At 42.1% G+C, this 21,141-nt stretch overlaps 1 protein-coding gene across 8 annotated transcripts in view; it reads right to left on the reverse strand.

Annotated features, from left to right (window-relative positions):
* Positions 1–21,141, reverse strand: part of GARNL3 (GTPase activating Rap/RanGAP domain like 3) — a 232,634-nt gene that overhangs the window by 134,949 nt on the left and 76,544 nt on the right. For all 8 annotated transcript variants that reach the window (XR_013634773.1, XM_078849155.1, XM_073314497.2 and 5 more), the window contains one exon: positions 16,224–16,298. Coding sequence is in view for 7 of the 8 variants with exons in the window: in XM_078849155.1 (XP_078705281.1) it covers positions 16,224–16,298 (75 nt within the window). In the remaining variant the exon portion in view is untranslated. The remainder of the gene's footprint in view (positions 1–16,223; positions 16,299–21,141) is intronic.

Raw genomic sequence — 21,141 nt, forward strand, 5'->3', positions numbered from 1 at the left:
TTTGGAAGAACGGAGGACATGGGAATCCCACTGGAGTCCTTCACTGCTGCTTCTGGGTTGATTGCTTGGTTAAAGGCAAGATTTAAAATGACACAAGTCCCTCTCTTCTACTTAGGGAATGTTTATGCTACTTCAGCTGTGCTCTAAAGCCAGATCCCTCACTTTACCAGCGTATTCTTCAGTGAAAACTCTATTTTCATATTTTGGTCTAGAATTTCAGCCAGAAAAAAACAACCCACCCTGACTCTTAGGTACTTAATAGGATCTGCGGTCTCAGTTGTACCTGGCCTTGTTTACGGAGAGCAGGGCAGTGCAAGGTACCTACACACTTTTGCACTCGTACACAGTGATCAGGCAAAATGGCTGTCCTTGCACTCCCCTGAAAACAAGGACAACTACACACTAGTGACACTGTCTTACTAACCTTTCTAAAGGGGCAGAGCCAAAACCTCAGGCAGCTTCTCATGCTGCATTGAAGAACACATCCTGAATCTTTTCAAAGGATGGTGCGTGCCTGGAAGCATTGTGCCAAGCTAAGCAAATGCCTTCTGGAGTTCTTGCTGAGGACATGTGCCCCTGCAATGGACTGTGACATTAAATCACAACTGAACCCAATGTGTTTTTTTCATTATTCCATGGTGTTTTTAAAGTATAATTCTTTTATCATTTGATGGCTGTAATAGTTTAGTTTATTGGAACATTCACTATGGGAGTGCTGTACTATCCTTTCTCTAAAAAGAAAAGGAGTACTAGTGGCACCTTAGAGACTAACCAATTTATTTGAGCATAAGCTTTCATGAGCTACAGCTCACTTCATCGGATAAATAAATTGGTTAGTCTCTAAGGTGTCACTAGTACTCCTTTTCTTTTTGCGAATACAGACTAATACGGCTGCTACTCTGAAACCTATCCTTTCTCTGTGCATCGCCAATACATTCTGTGCAATTTACATTTAAAGAGGAACACATCAGAAGCAAGCGTTTAATCATAGGTAACGTACAACAAATTGGGCATGGAAATACACCCCAGTGTATCTCAGATTACAGATCTACATAGTAGTGACATATATTTCTAATTCAACTACTGTCCAGTAAGGAGACATCCTCATAGTACCTTAATATTCAATGATACTAGCATTAATCACTGTTTTCTAAGGAACCATGAACGAGTCTGGGCCGATTCTGGCAGAAATTACCCCAAATTGCCTGTTCAGAATGCAAGCTCTGTGCACCACTACTGCAATACAAAAGGCCTGACAAAAGAAACTACGACTTTCAGCAAGAATCCTGGGGCTTGGATACCCCTGGCTAATAAGCAGATTGTGTAGATCAGCTATTAAGAGGTTAACGTAAAGTATTTCACATAAAAAAAATTTAACACATCATATAACCTGCTTTAACTAGAATTTTCTTTATTTCAGAGGTATCTGGACTATGCAGAGAATGTTACAATTTTAAGTCTGAATCTTGTGACCTACCAGGGCTATGACCAAAAAAGCCTGATGCCACTAGCGCCCAATTCTGACTGGAACTATATATTGGAGAGTTTAGAAAAGCGCCACAAGAATGATTTGAAGACTAGAAGGCATGAATTACAGTGAGAAACGTAAGAAGTTCAGTCTATTTAGTTTAAGAAGTAAAGAGATGACTTGATCACAATCTATGAATACCTACATGGGGAGATAATTTCTGAAAGCAGAGAGCTCTTATCTAGCCAACAAAAGCATTACAAGATCCAACAGCTGGGAGCTGAAGCTATACAAATTCAAACCAGAAATAAGATCCCACAATCAAGAAAAAACACCACACTAGTTCAAAAACAAACCTGGCCTAGAGTAAGTAAAAGCATCTATAAAAATCATATATTACAAATGGAAGAAAGGGGAAGCTGATAATAATGAATATAAATTAGAATCTAGGAATCATAGAAAAGAAGGGCAGCAAAACGACACAAGGAGAAATCTATGGGCAGCAGATTTAAGGACAACAAGGCGATTTAAAAATATATTACGAACTAAAGAAATTCTAACAATGGTATCAGTCATTAGTAGATGGAAATGGTAGAATTTAGGGATGTAAAATATTAAACTGTAAGCATTAGTCTTACCAGTTAACCCACCTTAACCATTAAGCCCCAGCCCCTGGCTAGCCAAAGCAGCCCCAGCCTCTCTCCCTTTAATCAGTTAACCGATTAAACAATATAATTTTAATAGTTTAAATGGTTACCATTTAAAATAATATTTGCATCCCTAGTAGAATTATCAATAAAAATGCAGAAATGTTCAATAAATATTTTTGTTCTGTATTTGAGAAAATGATAGATTATGTATTCAAATCAGCTGATGAAAATGATTAAATACTTTCCATTTCAACAGTAACAAGGGAGGATGTTAAACAGCAGCTCCTAAATCTAGATATTTTGAAATCAGCAAGACTGGATAATTTAAACCCATACACTTTTAATGAGCTGGATAAGGAGCTCTCTGGACTGTTAATGATGATTTTCATTACGTCTTGAAACAGTGGGAAGATCCAGAAGTCTGGAAGAAAGCGAATGTTGAGCTATTACTTAAAAAGCCAAACAGGATGACCAGATAATTATAGGCCTGTCAGCCTGACATCAATCCCAGGCAAAATAATGTGAATGGTTGAAACAGGACTCAATTAATCAAGAAGTATAATTAATCCCAATATATATGGTTTATGGAAAGTATATTTTATCAAACTAATTTGATTTTTAATTTATGAGATTACAAGTTTGGAGGATAAAGTTAACAGTAGTGATGTAACAGACTTTTGTAAGGAATTTTGATATAGTACCACACAACTATATGGCACATATGAAATGATTAAAAACTGGCTAGCTGATAGAACGCAAAATGTAATTGTAACAGGGAATCACCTGCAATAGTGTGTGTCTAGTGGGGTCCAGCAGGGATCTATTCTTGGCTGTACCCTATTTAACATTTTTATTAATGATTTACAAAAAAACAATCATCACTGATAAAGTTTGCAGATGACAAAAAGATTGGGGAAAGTGGTAAATAATGAAGACGACAGGTCACTCATACAGAGCCATCTGGAATGCTTAGTAAACTGGACGCAAGAAACCACCACAAGTTGTAATATAACCAAACGTAAATGCATACATTTAAGAACCAAGGATGTTGGCCATACTTACCAGGTGGGGACTCTATCCAGTGAAGCAGTGACTTTGAAAAAGACTTGGGAGTCGTGGTGAATAGTCAGAAGAAAATAAAGTCCTAGTGCATGCTGTGACCAAAAGGGCTAATTCAGTCCTTGGATGTATAAACAGGGCACTCTTGAGTAGGAGCAGGGAGATTATATTACCTCTTTACTGAGCACCTCTGTACTGGAATACTGAAAGCAGTTCTGCTGTTCACAATTCAAGGAGAATGTTAATAAACTGGAGAGAGCCATATAAGTTAGAGAGGGTTCAGAGCAGAGCCACAACAATGGTTAAAAGACCGGAGAACATGCTTTACAGTGAAAGACAACATGCTCTCTCTTTAACAAAGAGAAGGTTAAGGTGTGACTATACAGTTAATAAGTACCTACATGGGGAACAGAAATTTGATAGAGGGATCTTCAATCTAGCACAGATATAACAACCACCAACAGCTGGAAGTTGAATCTAGACAAATTCAGACTAGAAATAAGGCACAGTTTTGTTTTTAAAATAGTGAGGGTAATTAAACAATGGAACAACTTACCAAGGGTCGTGGTGGATTCTCCATCACTGGAAATTTTTAATCAACATTGGGTGTTTTTCTAAAAGATATGTTCTAGTTCAAACAGGAATTAACTGAGGGAAGTCCTATGCAGGAGATCAGACTACTTGATGATAATAGTCCTGTGACAGGTTGAACCCCCCCCCATCTGGGATACCACCTGCTGTGCTGGGGTCCCACTGGTTCTGCCTGTTCCACCAGCCTGGGTTTCCTCACCCTGTCCTAGTTGTGCCAGGCCCTCAAGCCTTCTCCAGCACACACACATACACACACAGGTAGGGACACATCCAGCTGCAAATGGACACAGAGACAATGAGATCAGCTATGTGTGGGAGGAATCAGCTCGGGGATACACCCAGCACTCACGTGCACACCCCCTTCGGGGTGTAAACCCAAAATAATATTGTCTTGTACTGTACAGAAACATCTGCACAGCGCAAGCTCATAAAAATTGCCCTCTCCCTCAATGTAGAAAGAGATATGCACAGCTTCTTGACCTCCTCCCCCCCCCCCAAGATATGAATTGCACAAACTGGGTTATGTTACAACCAAGAAATAAGTTTATTAACTACAAAAGGTAAATTTTAAAGTGATTATAAGGGATAGGAAACAGAACAAAGCAGATTACTGAGCAAATAAAACAAAACACGCAAACTAAGCTTAATACACTCAAGAAACAGGTTACAAAATGTAATTTCTCACCCTAAATGTTGTTTTAGGCAAGTTGCAGAATTTCTGTAGCTTAGAGTTCCAGTAATTTCTCTTTACAGACTGAACCCCTGTCTCAGCCTGGACTCAAACCTGTCTTTCCCTTCAGGTGTTTTTAGGAGTCTTCCTTCCTGGGCAGGCAATGGAGGAGAGTCCTGAATGCCTTCCTTCCCAGCCTTAAATAGAATTTACCAGGTGACATCATTAGATGACCCTGCAGTGTTAAAGCAACATCCCAGGAAACTCCTCAGGAAGATGGAAGATTAGTATCTCCAAAGTTCTATTGTCCTTCTTAAATGGCTCATTCAGGCTGATTGCCTACTGTCTGGTGGGCATTCCCCCAAATACACACACAGTTATAACTGTTACATAGTCAATATTCCTAACTTTAGATACAGAAATGATACATTCATACAAATTGGATATACACATTCAGTAGATTATAACCTTCTCATTGATACCTCACGTAACTCATCTTGCATAAAACATATCTTAGTTATGCTGTATTTGTATCATAACAATATTTTTGTGAAGAATATGGGGTAATGTCACAAGTCCATCCTCCTAGCCTTAAAAATCTATATCTAATAAATAAATATGACTATGATATGCATTCTGTGCCATGTAGTTAGGAGTTCTAAAATAGAAATTTTAATTATAAGGCACAGAATAGATATTGTAGAGGATTTTGAGAGATTTCTAACATTACGCATTTTTCTCACTTGTGGACTTAAGCATCAGTCTCCCACTTTATGCACCTAGAGGCCAACATTTAGGCACCACTGGTACTCACAAGCCCTGCATAACCACATAACCCTGCAGGCACCTAAACTCCCGAGGAGCCAGAGTTTTCACCATTAAAGTCGCTGAAGTGCTTAACTTTTGGCAGTTGGGCATATACACAGCCATGTAAGTCCTGATACCATCCAACATCTTGGCACCTAACTCATGCCTAAACCTAAGCCCCACTGGGACCCACAAATTAGCACTCCCCTACTATCTTGCCTTCAGGACCCAATCTGACCTATGTGCTATGATAATGGTGCTTAACACCTCTCCTCCCCCTATGACTTTTAGCTTAGTGGTTAGAACACTCACCCAGGATGTGGGAGAAGCAGGTTCAATTCCACTGTGTATAAATAATTAAATATTAATGTGCACCTAGACTGGAACACCCATAGGCAGACATATCTGAAGAACCACAGTTACTTCACAGGGTGAATAACCATTTCTCGTTCCCGTTAAGTAGCAATATGAGTTAGGAGTAATCAATGTCTCTGTAAAACATTTGCAACCATAAATGTTCTTAATATTTTGAAGAATGAAGACTTTAGAGTATTTATAAAAGAAATCAATTTCAGTAAGAATGTGTGTAAGATTTTTTGTATAGGTTTACACTAAAGGTTTTTCTCTTTGCAAATAGCAGGGATGAGGAAGCCCTTTCAGTTTATAGCTCTAATAACATGTCCTAAGAATCAGTCTTCTTTTGAATATCTTGAATAAAGAATATCCTCACATTGTTCTATACAACCAGTTCTCTTTCTAACATTAATATCTTATAGAGTTTGTTTTATTGAGATAAAAATTATGTCCATACCAAACTGCTGTCTGGCACAAATAGGATGTGTCTTGCTCTTTGAGAAGTTTCAGAGTAACAGCCGTGTTAGTCTGTATTCGCAAAAAGAAAAGGAGTACGCACCTTAGAGACTAACCAATTTATTTGAGAAGACACTCTTGTTGTTTTCCTTTGAACCAAATGGTTTCTAGTTTTATAATTTACCATTTGAAATACATTGACAATATGCTGTTAAAGATACATATCAGATATTCTATATAAAGCACAATTACTAATACATAGATATTTAAAACATAGTATAAAAGAAAATAGTACTGAAGTTAAACCAAAATAGAAGTTAAAAGCTGCATCCCAGAATGTGTGTGTAAACACATGGATGTAGTAATTATGGTTTTATAGCTAAGGAGGTGTCATTCTCTTTGACACTTGGGGTGGAATTCACAAGAGGGACTTAGGCACTGTGAAGCTGAGCAGGGAGCTGTCTAGGACAGTCAATAGGAAATGTTGAAGAGAGGGGTTTGGCCTGGGTCAGGGCCCTCAAAGGGAGCTAGGTTTCTGTCTCCACTTGAGATTCAAGGCACTGAAGCCTGTCCTGTACTTAGGTGCCTAAGCCAGGTCAGTTATTTTGCAAGAAAAACCAAGCCCACACTTTTGACCTTTAGCCCTGTGGTTAGAGCACTCACCCAGCATGAGAGAGCCCTGGGTTCAATTCTGATGTGGAGCAGAGATTAGAACTCGGGTCATCTACCTCCAAGGAGAGGGTGCTAATCTCTGAGCTATGGGTTATGTTAGGGTCGGTTTCTTGCAGTCTCTGTTGAAACTGTTCAATTTTTTAAATAAATAAATATTGAATAAGGTGGCGGGACTGGAACTTGGGTCTCCTACCTCCCAGAAGAATGCCCTAGATCACTGGGCTATGGAGTCATTCTCATGCTCTCTGCTCCTTCTCTACTGCAAAGCTCCATGGCAAAGAACTCTGAAGCGGAGAGGACGACGACAGATAGTGGAGCACCCACAGTGACACACTCAAAGAGCCACAGTTACTGCACAGGGTGAGTAACCATTTTCTTCTTCTTCAGGTAGTGTCTCTACAGGCATGCCACTGTACGTCACTACCAAGCACTGCCCTCTACGGAGAGGCGTGACTTTGGAGTTGAATCCAAGATTGAGGACAGTACAATAGATAATACTGCATCAGAAGCTAAGCCTTGGGTAAACACATAGGGTTTAGAAAGATATGAATGGAGGTACAAGTTGCAACTCTACATATTTCTGTGACTAGAACATTCCTAAGAAAAGCTATCGAAGTAGAAAGGGATCTTCTGAAGTGAGTTAATGCTCTAGAAGGAGGTTACAGATCATGAGACTGATAACAGGTAATGGATATCTGGCTCCATCTAGGGAGTCTTTGCTTGGAAATTGGAGATCCAATTCTGTCCACAATGGAAAGAAATAATCTGGGAGATTTTCTGAAGGGTTTAGTCCTGTCTAGGTCAAAGGCTAATGCCCTTCTGACATTGAGTGTACTTAATGCCACATATTTTCCTTATTCAGATGTGCTTTGGGGGAAAAAACTGGAATGTGGATAGGTTAGATTATGACGATACCTTTGGTAAGAACTTGAGCTATGGTTGTAATGTGACCTTATCCTTAAAAAGTACTGTGAATGGAGGCTATGCCATCAGAGCCCCCCCTTTCTCTCCCCCACTGTTTGAGCAGAAGTAACGGCTATGAAAAGGCCATTTTCACAGACAAGCATAGAAGGGAGCAGATAGCCATACTTTCAAAGGGCTGGGGGGAGGGTGGGGAGCTCATAAAGGCTTGTAAGCACCAAGTTGATGTCCCAAACTGGAGTAGGGCATGTGACTTGTGGAAAGAGGTTCCCCAGTCTCCTAAGAAATATCATCATTGTAGGATGAGTCAGCATGGAAAAACCCTCCATCATACGATGGAAGGCTGTAATAGATGACAAGTGTACTCTAACGTAGCTCAGAGACAACCCCGTCAGTTTTAGATCGAAAATGTAATCTGGTATATCTGACAGCAGACAGGAATTAGGTGAAAAATGTCAGTAACAGCAGTGACTGAATCTCATCCACATTTGTAGGTAGGTATTACGAGCAGATTGTTTCCTACTATATAATAGCACTCTCTCTACGTCCTCAGAACAAATTGATGTTTCTAATCCTGCAAACCAATTAGCCATGCCTTGAGTCAAAGAACCTCAAGACTTTGATCAACATCCCGAGAGAGAAGATGGGGACGGTCCAGAGAGTGATCGGTCGACCCATAGTGAGCTTGGTGAGGTAAAGGAACTATGTTTGTCTTGGCCATGTCAGAACTATGGCTGGCCTTGTCTTTCCTTACTTTGATCAATACTTTGGCTACCAAGGGAGCTGGAGGAATGCATACAGGAGACTTGAACTCCAGTGAAGGAGGAAGGCATCTCCCAAGGAGCGCCAATCTAGTCCGCCTCTCAAGCAGAACTGGGAGCACTTCTTGCACTTTACCGTGGCAATCAGGTCTATCTACAGGATGCACCAGCACAAAAATATGTAGTGGAATCTAACTCCCATTCATGATCTTGTGAGAAATACCTGCTGAGGGTATCTGTTGTGAATTTTTGCACACCTCTGCTGAGGTGTAAGCTGCTGAGATGTTGATCTGATTTCAAAACACCAATTCGAGAGCCTCACTGCTTTGGCTCAGACAGAAGGTGATCTTGCTTTCCCTTGACAGTTGATATAGAACATGTATGACATGTTGTTTGTCATGATCTTCATATATTTGTCCCTGATCAGTGGAACAGAGACTGACTGCTCTGAGTTCCAGTAAACTGATGTGCAGGATAGCTTCAAGAGATGACCACCTGCCTTGAGCAGCGTGAGTGTCTAGATGCAAAAAGAAAAGGAGTACTTGTGGCACCTTAGAGACTAACCAATTTATTTGAGCATGAGCTTTCGTGAGCTACAGCTACCTTCATGGGCTCCCCATCCCGATAAGGATGCATCTGTTGTTATTAGCATTGAAAATGGTTGAGCAAAAGGGACCCCTGTGCAAACATTTTGAAGGTCCTTCCACTAGTCAAGGGACTTTTTCCACAGTGAAAGGCATTAAGAGTAGTTTGTTCAAACTGTGTTTGTTCAGCGAATAAACAGTTCTGAACCACCCCGGAGGTCATGCATGTGAAGTCTCATGTGGCTTATCACAAGAACGCCAACTGCCATATGCCCTAACAGCTCTAGACAGTTTCTGGCCGAAGTTTGGGGTCTGATCTGGACTCTGGTGACTAAGTTGGCTAGGGCTATGAACCCGTGCAGAGGAAGGTATGCTTTGGCTGCTATTGCATGCAAGTGAGCTACTATGAACTCCAAACTTTGTATGGGGGTTAGGGTGGACTTTTGGATGTTTAACTACAGTCCCAGTCTGAAAAATAGATCTATGGCCCTTTGAGTGGCCAAAAAGGATTCATTGTAGGAGAATCCCTTGAGAAGCCACCACTGAGAGAACGTTTGAGAACACTCTGGTGCTGAGGAGAGACCAAATGGAAGCACCCTCTCTTGGAAATGCTCTTTCCCCAGAGTGAAGTGGAGCAACCTTCTATGGGAATGGTGACTCACTATATAAAAGTAAGTATCCTAGATGTCAGGGGTTTAGAACCAATCCCTGTGAGGGAATTATTGCTGCAAGAGTTACCATCCTAAACTTCTGAACCTTTACAAATCTGTTGAATAATCTTAGATCTAGAATGGGTCTCCAACTGCCATTCTTTTTTGGAACCGGGAAGTATCTGGAATAAAACCCCTTCTCTTGGTGTTGTGTAGGAGCTGGTTCTATATCACCCTAATTCAGGAGACAGCCTATTTCCTGTCGTAAGAAGTGCTCATGAGAGGAGTCCCTGAAGACAGATAAGGGAAGTGGGGTGGGATGGTGGGAGTGAAATAAAGTGGATGGAATTTCTTGTTGAAATCATCTTGGCAGAAGTGAAAAAGGTGTTCATTGAAGTAAGGGAGAAAAGCAGATGGTTGCAGCAGGTGTTAACGGGAATGGTAACCAGCACCTCAACCACCCCATCAAAATTGAAGTTTCTAAGTTGTCAGTTGTTAGGTCAATGCCTCAGGAGGTAGATGGTCTCCTCTTCTGGAACCATTGCCTCTTACACTGGAGTTTGTAATATCTGGACCCTGGACTTCATAGAATCATAGACTATCAGGGTTGGAAGGGACCTCAGGAGGTCATCTAGTCCAATCCCCTGCTCAAAGCAGGACCAATCCCCAATTTTTGCCCCAGATCCCTAAATGGCCCCCTCAAGGATTGAACTCACAACCCTGGGTTTAGCAGGCCAATGCTCAAACCACTGAGCTATCCCTCCCCCCCTGATGACTTCAGGAAAGCAGACTTCGACTCCCTCAGGGAATGGATGGGTAGGATCCCCTGGGGGACTAACATGAAGGGGAAAGGAGTCCAGGAGAGCTGGCTGTATTTCAAGGAATCCCTGTTGAGGTTACAGGGACAAACCATCCCGATGTGTCGAAAGAATAGTAAATATGGCAGGCGACCAGCTTGGCTTAACAGTGAAATCCTAGCGGATCTTAAACATAAAAAAGAAGCTTACAAGAAGTGGAAGGTTGGACATATGAGCAGGGAAGAGTATAAAAATATTGCTCGGGCATGTAGGAATGAAATCAAGAGGGCCAAATCACACCTGGAGCTGCAGCTAGCGAGAGATGTCAAGAGTAACAAGAAGGGTTTCTTCAGGTATGTTGGCAACAAGAAGAAAACCAAGGAAAGTGTGGGCCCCTTAATGAATGAGGGAGGCAACCTAGTAACAGAGGATGTGGAAAAAGCTAATGTACTCAATACTTTTTTTGCCTCTGTCTTCACGAACAAGGTCAGCTCCCAGACTGCTGCGCTGGGCATCACAACATGGGGAATAGATGGCCAGCCCTCTGTGGAGAAAGAGGTGGTTAGGCACTATTTAGAAAAGCTGGACGTGCACAACTCCATGGGGCCGGACGAGTTGCATCCAAGAGTGCTAAAGGAATTGGCGGCTGTGATTGCAGAGCCATTGGCCATTATCTTTGAAAGCTCGTGGCGAACGGGGGAAGTCCCGGATGACTGGAAAAAGGCTAATGTCGTGCCAATCTTTAAAAAAGGGAAGAAGGAGGATCCTGGGAACTACAGGCCAGTCAGCCTCACCTCAGTTCCCAGAAAAATCGTGGAGCAGGTCCTCAAAGAATCAATCCTGAAGCACTTACATGAGAGGAAAGTGATCAGGAACAGTCAGCATGGATTCACCAAGGGAAGGTCAGGCCTGACTAATCTAATCGCCTTCTATGATGAGATTACTGGTTCTGTGGATGAAGGGAAAGCAGTGGATGTATTGTTTCTTGACTTTAGCAGAGCTTTTGACACGGTCTCCCACAGTATTCTTGTCAGCAAGTTAAAGAAGTATGGGCTGGATGAATGCACTATAAGGTGGGTAGAAAGTTGGCTAGATTGTCGGGCTCAACGGGTAGTGATCAATGGCTCCATGTCTAGTTGGCAGCCGGTGTCAAGTGGAGTGCCCCAGGGGTCGGTCCTGGGGCCGGTTTTGTTCAATATCTTCATAAATGATCTGGAGGATGGTGTGGTTTGCACTCTCAGCAAATTTGCGGATGATACTAAACTGGGAGGAGTGGTAGATACGCTGGAGGGCAGCGATAGGATACAGAGGGACCAAGACAAATTGGAGGATTGGGCCAAAAGAAATCTGATGAGGTTCAATAAGGATAAGTGCAGAGTCCTGCACTTAGGATAGAAGAACCCAATGCACAGCTACAGACTAGGGACCGAATGGCTAGGCAGCAGTTCTGCGGAAAAGGACCTAGGGGTGACAGTGGAAGAGAAGCTGGATATGAGTCAGCAGTGTGCCCTGGTTGCCACGAAGGCCAATGGCATTTTGGGATGTATAAGTAGGGGCATAGCGAGCAGATCGAGGGATGTGATCGTTCCCCTCTATTCGACATTGGTGAGGCCTCATCTGGAGTACTGTGTCCAGTTTTGGGCCCCACACTACAAGAAGGATGTGGATAAATTGGAGAGAGTCCAGCGAAGGGCAACAAAAATGATTAGGGGTCTGGAACACATGACTTATGAGGAGAGGCTAAGGGAACTGGGATTGTTTAGTCTGCAGAAGAGAAGAATGAGGGGGGATTTGATAGTTGCTTTCAACTACCTGAGAGGTGGTTCCAGAGAGGATGGTTCTAGACTATTCTCAGTGGTAGAAGAGGACAGGACAAGGAGTAATGGTCTCAAGTTGCAATGGGGGAGGTTTAGGTTGGATATTAGGAAAAACTTTTTCACTAGGAGGGTGGTGAAACACTGGAATGTGTTACCTAGGGAGGTGGTAGAATCTCCTTCCTTAGAAGTTTTTAAGGTCAGGCTTGACAAAGCCCTGGCTGGGATGATTTAATTGGGGATTGGTCCTGCTTTGAGCAGGGGGTTGGACTAGATGACCTCCTGAGGTCCCTTCCAACCCTGATATTCTATGATTCTATGATCTCTGGCAGGAAACCAAGCAGAACGATATCTCTGCGCTATCTGGGACTTACTGAATTATACACCTGCACAGAAAAGAAAAATTTGCAAAGAACACAACGTGGCCCTTGAGTCTTTTAAGGTATATAGAAAAGGAGGACTTGTGGCACCTTAGAGACTAACCAATTTATTAGAGCATAAGCTTTCGTGAGCTACAGCTCACTTCCTCAGATGCATATCGTGGAAACTGTAGCAGGCTTTATATATACACAGAGAATATGAAACAATACCTATTCCCACCCCACTGTCCTGCTGGTAATAGCTTATCTAAAGTGATTTCCAGCACAAATCCAGGTTTTCTCACCCTCCACCCCCCCACCAGCAGGAGAGTGAATTTGTGTGGGGGGGTGGAGGGTGAGAAAACCTGGATTTGTGCTGGAAATCACTTTAGATAAGCTATTACCAGCAGGACAGTGGGGTGGGAATAGGTATTGTTTCATATTCTCTGTGTATATATAAAGCCTGCTGCAGTTTCCACGATATGCATCTGAGGAAGTGAGCTGTAGCTCACGAAAGCTTATGCTCTAATAAATTGGTTAGTCTCTAAGGTGCCACAAGTCCTCCTTTTCTTTTTGCGAATACAGACTAACACGGCTGTTACTCTGAAACCTGTCATTAAGGTATATAGAGACTCATCAGTCTTTTCTGCAAACAGCTTCGATCTGTCAAAAGGAAGGTCCCTCAACTGTATTTTGGACTTCCCTCAGAAACCCCTATAGCTGAAGCCAGGACCTCTTGCTAAAGTCAAACTGTTTGCTTGCCTTGCACCAGAGATTAACCAAAATCTGGGTGTGCCCCTATGACCAGCTAAGCAGCACAACTGACAAAGGAGCTCTTTGTGTCAGTAACTATTACAAACACAAGAGAAGGTTCACTCTGCTTGCAGCTCAGTGGTCAGAATAAAATGGAAAGATTAAATGCCGAGCAGCTGTACTTGCATCAGAGGGGTAAATTCCGTTTCCTGGGAGTCAACTGGCCAGTCTTAGGATAGAAAAGAGAAAGGACACCATCCCATGGGATTGTGGGATAGCAGTGGCAGACTCTCAGGACCCAAGTCTGGCAGACCTGGGCCCAAGCTGCATCCATACTGCAAAATGATGGAGTTTGGACCCAAGTCCCCGTGGGGACCAAGCTCGAATCCTCTACTACTGCAGAGTCCTGGGACCTAGAGCTGAGTCAGACAGATTGTGTGTAGATGAAGGGCGGATTTGGGCTCAAGTCTGAGTCTGAGCTTACTCTGCAGTGTAGGCATGCCCTTGGACTACTGTGTTAACTCTTGCACTCTCAGTCAGTCTATTCATTTCATCTATACAACCGAGCACACAGCAGCAATACTACAACTACAAAGAAGCTGCACACAACCACATCAAGAAGCGGCAACCTTCCAGCCCAGCACTGCTTCTACAACAGAATCACATTACCCAATACTTTGACATGCCCTGATGAGATGAAGCACTGCATTTAATTTTTTCTTGTAAAACTTTTAAATGGGATACCAAAATACTATTATAATTTAAGGTATCAAACAAGTTTCTCCTGTTAAACACCAGACTGTTTAAAGTTTAAACTATGTACTCATGGAAAGGAAACATAAGCTAACCTTTGTAAATGGAGAGAAATATTGGGACTTAATTTAAATTTAAGATTCTTAATAGTCTTTAATTTGCCTGTCTCAGGACCACTCCTTAAATGGCATCTTTTAAATAGCTGAATTTAAATATTTCTTTGGTTTCATAAGACTTAGTTAATATCACTCACTATATGACCATATTTAAACTGTTTAACCAAATACAATTCTCCAACCCTAAAACAAAATTCCTTGTCTCATCTACATACTGTTTTAGTGCTCAATGATACACTAAGGCAGGACTCTACTGATTTGGGAACTAATATACTTTGATATTATCTTATGTAGAGAAGAGTGTCTCCACCAGAGAGGGCCCAACTCTTATGGTGTAATCTCCATTAAAAACTCTCCATAGATACAAATATAGAAAAGATTCCAACTGAAGTAAGTGAAGCATTTATTGCTTATGCTCTGTTTTTATTTTATTTTCTCCCTTTCCCTTTCATTAGTAATAAACTAATCCTAGTTAATAATTGTGATTATTTTGCTTATCTTTAGTTGTGCTGTCCCTCGAGCATAGCAAGAACCCCATTTAACTAAAATAATACGTCACATCCCTGAAATGGCATTAAGAGAAACAATTATTGTTTCTTGTTTCTCAAGATTATAACTTTTTAGTAATTTTTAGGATGTTACTTGGTGCTCAATACCTTAAAACACCCCTTTCAACCACACAAAAGTTTTTTCTTCAGTAATGCATGCTAAGCAACTGACTTACTGAGATCATCCCAATGCCCCTATCACTTCAAAAATGAAAATTATTTATGATTTTCATTACATGTTTGAACAAACAAATTTGAAACTACCTATACAGATGGCAACATAGAGGGCAATATTCCTCTAGATGCAGATAGCCAATATAATGCCCTCTGCAGCACTTAAATCCTGTATTGAAGCTATGCTGGGTGATGGCAGTGTGGTGGCTCAGGTGGGGTTGATAAAGAGAATGGTTGTCCACATGGGACCAACATGAAGGGCAGGGCTGGGGTTAAGTCATGGGATTATAACAGAACCTGTTCAAATGGTCTGGAAGATTCAAACACCCTTGTTTTCTTCCTTTCCTCAACTCATCCTTTAATGTCCCATATTAGGCCACCTTCCTTTAGAATGAGCAGGGCCTGGACACAATTCCCTCCAGAATCTATCAGCTCTGATCCTGAAATATTTAAAGGAAAAGAGGGAAGGATTTTGCAAAGCAACATGGGGGCTGTCTCTGCACCACTTCCGGCCCCTGCTAGGAAGGAAGGAGCTATCTTGAGTTTTGAATTTAGATTGCCCATGATGTGTCACACGTGGCCAGCCAGGCTGATATAAAATACATGCATTTTAAATTAAATATACTGACTCACATGAGAAAGTCTGGGGATAGAAGCAGCAGAGCTGGAAGTAGGATTATACCTTGATCAGGATTCTATATCTCATCTCAAAAATGTAGGAAAATAATTTTATATCAAGAACATAATTTCTAATATTTTACATTACATACATACAACCACACTGGATCAGATTAGTCATCACTCAGATCATCCAATCCTGCATTATGACTCTGGTACAGGTTTACATCAGATGCTTCAGCAAACTCCCACCCTCCCTGCAGTAATGTATCCAGCTAATTGTGAAATGATTGGTAAGGGACCCTTTTCTGCCCCAAGTTCACCAATTTATATTCTACAGTGTAAGGCTAAGTTATCCTTCACTATATCAAATACCTATTTTTAGAGAGTTAGAAGACTGAGAGGAACCAGACATATCCATGAACGCTTCTGAGAGGAAAGTGCTCTGACAATGCCCAATCATTGCAGCCAAATAAACTTCCTTGCATTGAATATCAACCTTGTATATTGAATTAATGACCTCCTAAGGTCTCTTCCAACCCTAATCTTCTATGATACAACACTTCAGAAATTTGAAAATGCTGTTACTTAACTGATTTATCTTTGAATAGGAAAAGACAATAGATATAAACAGAGGCTTTTTCTTACCTCATCAGAGGATCCGTTTTCCACTCGGAAACGTCCAGCTCTTTGAATGGCTCCATCAGCATCACTAGATATAAGCTGTGAAAAAAAGAGTCAAAGTTAGAGATACAAAGTTCTGACTTCAAAAGCCTCCACCTAATCAGAAATTAAACAACAAAACCAGCTCAGTTTGGCTTCCACCATCTTAGCCTGAGGTGTGCAACCTGTCCTTCCCCTCTCCCCTGAAGATAAGCTCAACTCAGAGTAATAATTATCAGTTTGGCCAACAAAAGACAACTTCCACCAAAAATTTACTCATTGTAAGGACTCAGGCAGGGAAGGGGCTATTGTGTACACCTGCTGGAGTGGCTTGCCCACTACAAATTACAAGTTTTTTTGGTCTCAAATTTTGGCTGCACTGACATGAGGTCCCCGACTATGAGAGATGCAATTCCACTAACTGATTACCAGAAGGCAGACAGTTTTACACAAGGAGAGAAAACTAGGCTGCTTGGACCACGACACATTAATACTGTGATGGGTTGGACCCCCCTCCTGGGGTGCCACCTGATGTGCTGGGGTCTCACTGAGCCCGCCCTTCCACCAGCCTGGGTTTCCTCACCTTGTTTTTGCTGTGCTAGGCTCTCAAGCCTTCTCCAGCACACACGCAGGTAAGGCCACATCCAGCTGCAGACAGACTGAAATCAGCTCTGTGTGGGAAGACTTAGCTAGGAGAATGGCCAGCACTCAGGTTCACACCTCCTTTGGGGTATAAACCCAAAATAATATTGTCTTGCACTGTACAGAAAGATCTGCACAGTGCAAGCTCATAAGAATTGGCACTTTCCCTCAATGTGGAGAGAGATATGCACAGCCTTTTGAATCTTACAAACTGGGTTTTTAAATAAACTAAAAACAAGTTTATTAACTATGAAAGGTAAATTTTAAAGTGATTATAAGGGATAGGAAACAGAACAAAGCAGATTACTGAGCAAATAAAACAAAACACGCAAACTAAGCTTAATACACTCAAGAAACAGGTTACAAAATGTAATTTCTCACCCTAAATGTTGTTTTAGGCAAGTTGCAGAGTTTCTGTAGCTTAGAGTTCCAGTTATTTCTCTTTACAGACTGGACCCCTGTCTCAGCCTGGACTCAAACCTGCCTTTCCCTTCGGGTGTTTTTAGCAGTCTTCCTTCCTGGGCAGGCAATGGAGGAGAGTCCTGAATGCCTTCCTTCCCAGCCTTAAATAGAATTTACATAGCGCAGGAAGCCTTTGTTTCCAGTGGAAAAGTACCAGCAGTATCCAAGGTGGTATTTTGTACCAGGTGACCTTATCACCTGACCCTGCAGTGTCAAAGCAACCATGAAACCATTATTTGCAATGTCCCACACGAAGGAACTCCAGGGAAGATGGGAAATCCACATCTTTGAAGACCCATTGTCTTCTCCCAAAGGCCCATTAAGGCTGGTTGCTTACTGTCTGGTGGGCATTTCCCAAGTACACACATAGTTGTAATTGTTACATAGACAATTTTCCTAACTTCAGATACAGAAAGGCCTCAGACGATAGGACCTGTAGTGCACAGAGGTTATTTAGAGCCCATTCAACCAAATGTGTAAACATCCCCATCACTTCTCTCCAATGTATCCGTAGCCAAGATTCGTAAGGCTGTCACTTAAAATTCAATTAATACATTTACTCAGTGCTACTCTTTGTACTCTGGAGCTGCGTCATCCACTCATTTTGGCAGGATGAAAACATTTTTGAGGGAGTTTTCTCAAGTCTTATGACAATTGTCAGACAATTGACAAGCTGAAACTAGACAAATTCAGACTTGAAATAAGGTGTAAATTTTTAACAGAAAGAGTAACCATTGGAACAATTTACCAGCGGTCATGGTGTACTCTCCATCACTGAATTTTTAAATCAAAACTGGTTGTATTTATAGAAGATAGGCTCTAGGAATTTTGTGGGGGAAGCTCTACGGCCTGTATTATGCAGGAAGTCAGACTAGATGAAAATAGTGGTCCTTTCTGGCCTTGGAATCTATCAGTCTATGAATTTAGATACTTGCTCCCATGCTAGTTACATGATTCCTGGCCTTAAACTTTCCAGCAATTAGAAACCTTTGCAGATTCACATTGTCAGAGGTGGTGTCCCTCTGCAAATTGGTGAACACAGAGTCAATCCCTTATCTCTCTCTAAAAGTGCAAAGTTTCAAAAAGTTCAATGAATAGAAGATTGTTGAATAGATCTGGACAAGGAGAAGAAGTCTGGAGATACATGTGAGAAGGGAGGGACAGGCAGGAGAAACAAAAGTGAAACTGTTTGAGCAGCATATTACAGAAGTCTTGAGGTCTTTCTGAGCGTAGCCTTCATTGATTTGAGATCTACCATACCATTCTCTCACTTTAATGGAAAACCTGTAATGGTAGGAGGCCATAAAAGAGACCTAGTTTGGGAATAAGAACCATTCAAGAAATATATGTTTGCTACTTATGTTTTAAAGACAGTCACACCAGTGAACTGGTGGAAGTCACTTAAGCACTTGGATTCAGAGACCGTAGAAGTGACAATCTCACTTTTAAACAGCAGTAGCTTCTTCTGCCAGTGTAGAAAGAATATTTTCTTCCTTTCAAATAATTCATTCCAAATTTAAAAATTGTTTGGGACCTGAAAGAGCAGGAAAGCTTGTTTTTCTTATCCATATTAGGACAAACAGGAAAATAAAGGTGAAGACAACTGAGTTAGCTGCAGAAGCCAATTTTTTACATTTCTCATGTTGACCTGGCCGACACCGTTGATTTAATTTTTGTTTTGTTTTTTTTAAAAATATTTAACTATTTTAGTTAAAAATAATTTTAACAAAAACAAACCTGATTTTAAAAAACTTGAATGTTTAACTAAATTCAAAAATTCATATGCTTGTTTTGTTAAAATATTATATGTTTTCTGTTGAAGAAAAAAGTCCAGAATACATAATGTTGTTGTTTTAGTTAAATAAAACAATTGAAATGTCTGTCTGGTGATGTTCTCCTCCTAATAACAGCATAGCAAGAAATCCTCCAAATATTAATGATTAAGCCGTTGAATTGGAGATAGTTCACCTCCCAATGACTTCATAAATATCTGCTTCAATTACCTTTGGTATATGAAATTACCAAACAATCATTCATTTTCTGATATAGCTGTAAATTTAATCTGAAAAGTTTTCAAAATAAATCACTTTAAAAATATGTGTGTGTACCTTCTAAAAATGAAACCTATATCTATCTCTGAGTTGTGAAGAATATGTATTAAGGTTATAACCAACATGAAAGCACTTTTATGTAGAAATTCATGATTAAATCAAGTCTTCCTGACTAGTGATTTAAATCAATTTCATTTAAATCAAATCCACCCTGTAAGCAACACATCTCGATGACTCGCAAGCAGTATCAATGGAGGCGGGCTCAGAGTTCACAGTCAAAGCCACCATCATCTCGCGCCTGCCGAGTCAGTGCGTAGTACAATGTGAACATATGGATGGACGACTAGGTGGTTGCCCGACAGATCTCTTAGATCAACACCTGCGCCAGGAAGGCTGCCGAAGATGCCTGCGTTCTAGTGGAAAGAGCCGTCAAAATCGCTGGCAGGGGCACTTTCGCCAGCTCGTAGCAGTGGCAGATTGATGCCATGATCCAAGAGGAAATTCTCTGGGCTGACACTGGGCAGCCCTTCATCCTGTCCATGACAGCAACAAACAACTGCATTGACTTATGGAACAGTCGCACTCTATTGATGTAGAAGGCCAGCGCCTGTCTGACATCCAGTGTATGCAGCTTGCACTCCTCATCTGATGCATGAGGCTTTGGACAGAGGACCGGTAAGTAAATGTCCTGGCCTGTGTGGAACTGGAAAACAACCTTCGGCAGCAAACCCGGATGCTTGCGCAGCTGGCCCTTGTCCTTGTAGGAGACTGTATAGGGTGGCTCCGACATGAGCACCCTGATCTTGGACACCTACTATGCCGACATTATGGCGACCAAGAAGAAAACCTTCCGGAAAAGGAGTAGGAGGGAGCAGGGGGCTAGGGGTTCAAAAGGAGGGCCCATGAGCTTTGAGAGCACCAGATTCAGGTCCCAAGGGGGAACTGGGTCTCGGACATGTGGGTACAGGTGCTCTAGCTCTTTCAGGGATCTGCCCTAAAGCAGAGGGTGAAATGCAGAAATAGCTGCCAGATGCAACTTGATCTCGTTGTTTCCCGCAGCTCCCATTGGCTGGGAATGGCGAACCGCAGCCACTGGGAGATGCGGAGGGCTGTGCATGCAGACAGTCAGTCAATTTAAACAAAATGTCTTGTGGCCCACCAGTGAGCGCTGACCAGGCTTAAGTGACCAGAGGCTATACCAGGGAGAACCAGTGCTGGAGAGACTGGGGGGGGGGGGAAACAGTGCTGCGGAGACTGGTAACACAAGGGGGAGTGGTCCCATGGTGCCGGCGACCGGGACTGACGTCTAGACACACATAGGCGATAGGGCAAACGGTCATAATATGGGGAATGCCAATCCTGCACTGGTGAATATCATCCGGGGGAGAGTTTTGGCAATGTTGTCCGGTGACCTACGGTGCTCTCCTGCCCCCGGAGGGGTCTTAACGGCTGGCCTGTCCTCTCGGGGAGCCTTGGCCTGGTCCTGCGGCACCGAAGACGTCATAGGAGCAGGTGGAGACCTGTGCTCTCTCTGTGCCTGGGTTTGGGATGCGATGGTGAAGGTACAATGGCAAGGTCCCATACTGCTCACCAGAGTCAGTGACGGACTTTTAAGAGGGCTAAGAGCCCCAGCCGTGGAGGCACGCTCGCGCTGCTCCGGAGAAGGTTGGCGGACAGGGTGGTCCCTCTACCGATGACCCCTGGGCCTCCTTGCTCAGTGCCAGCGAGCACTTCTTCACCTTCTTCTT

The sequence above is a fragment of the Lepidochelys kempii genome, chromosome 16 (genome assembly GCF_965140285.1).
Source record: "Lepidochelys kempii isolate rLepKem1 chromosome 16, rLepKem1.hap1, whole genome shotgun sequence".
NCBI classification, from domain to species: Eukaryota; Metazoa; Chordata; order Testudines; family Cheloniidae; genus Lepidochelys; species Lepidochelys kempii.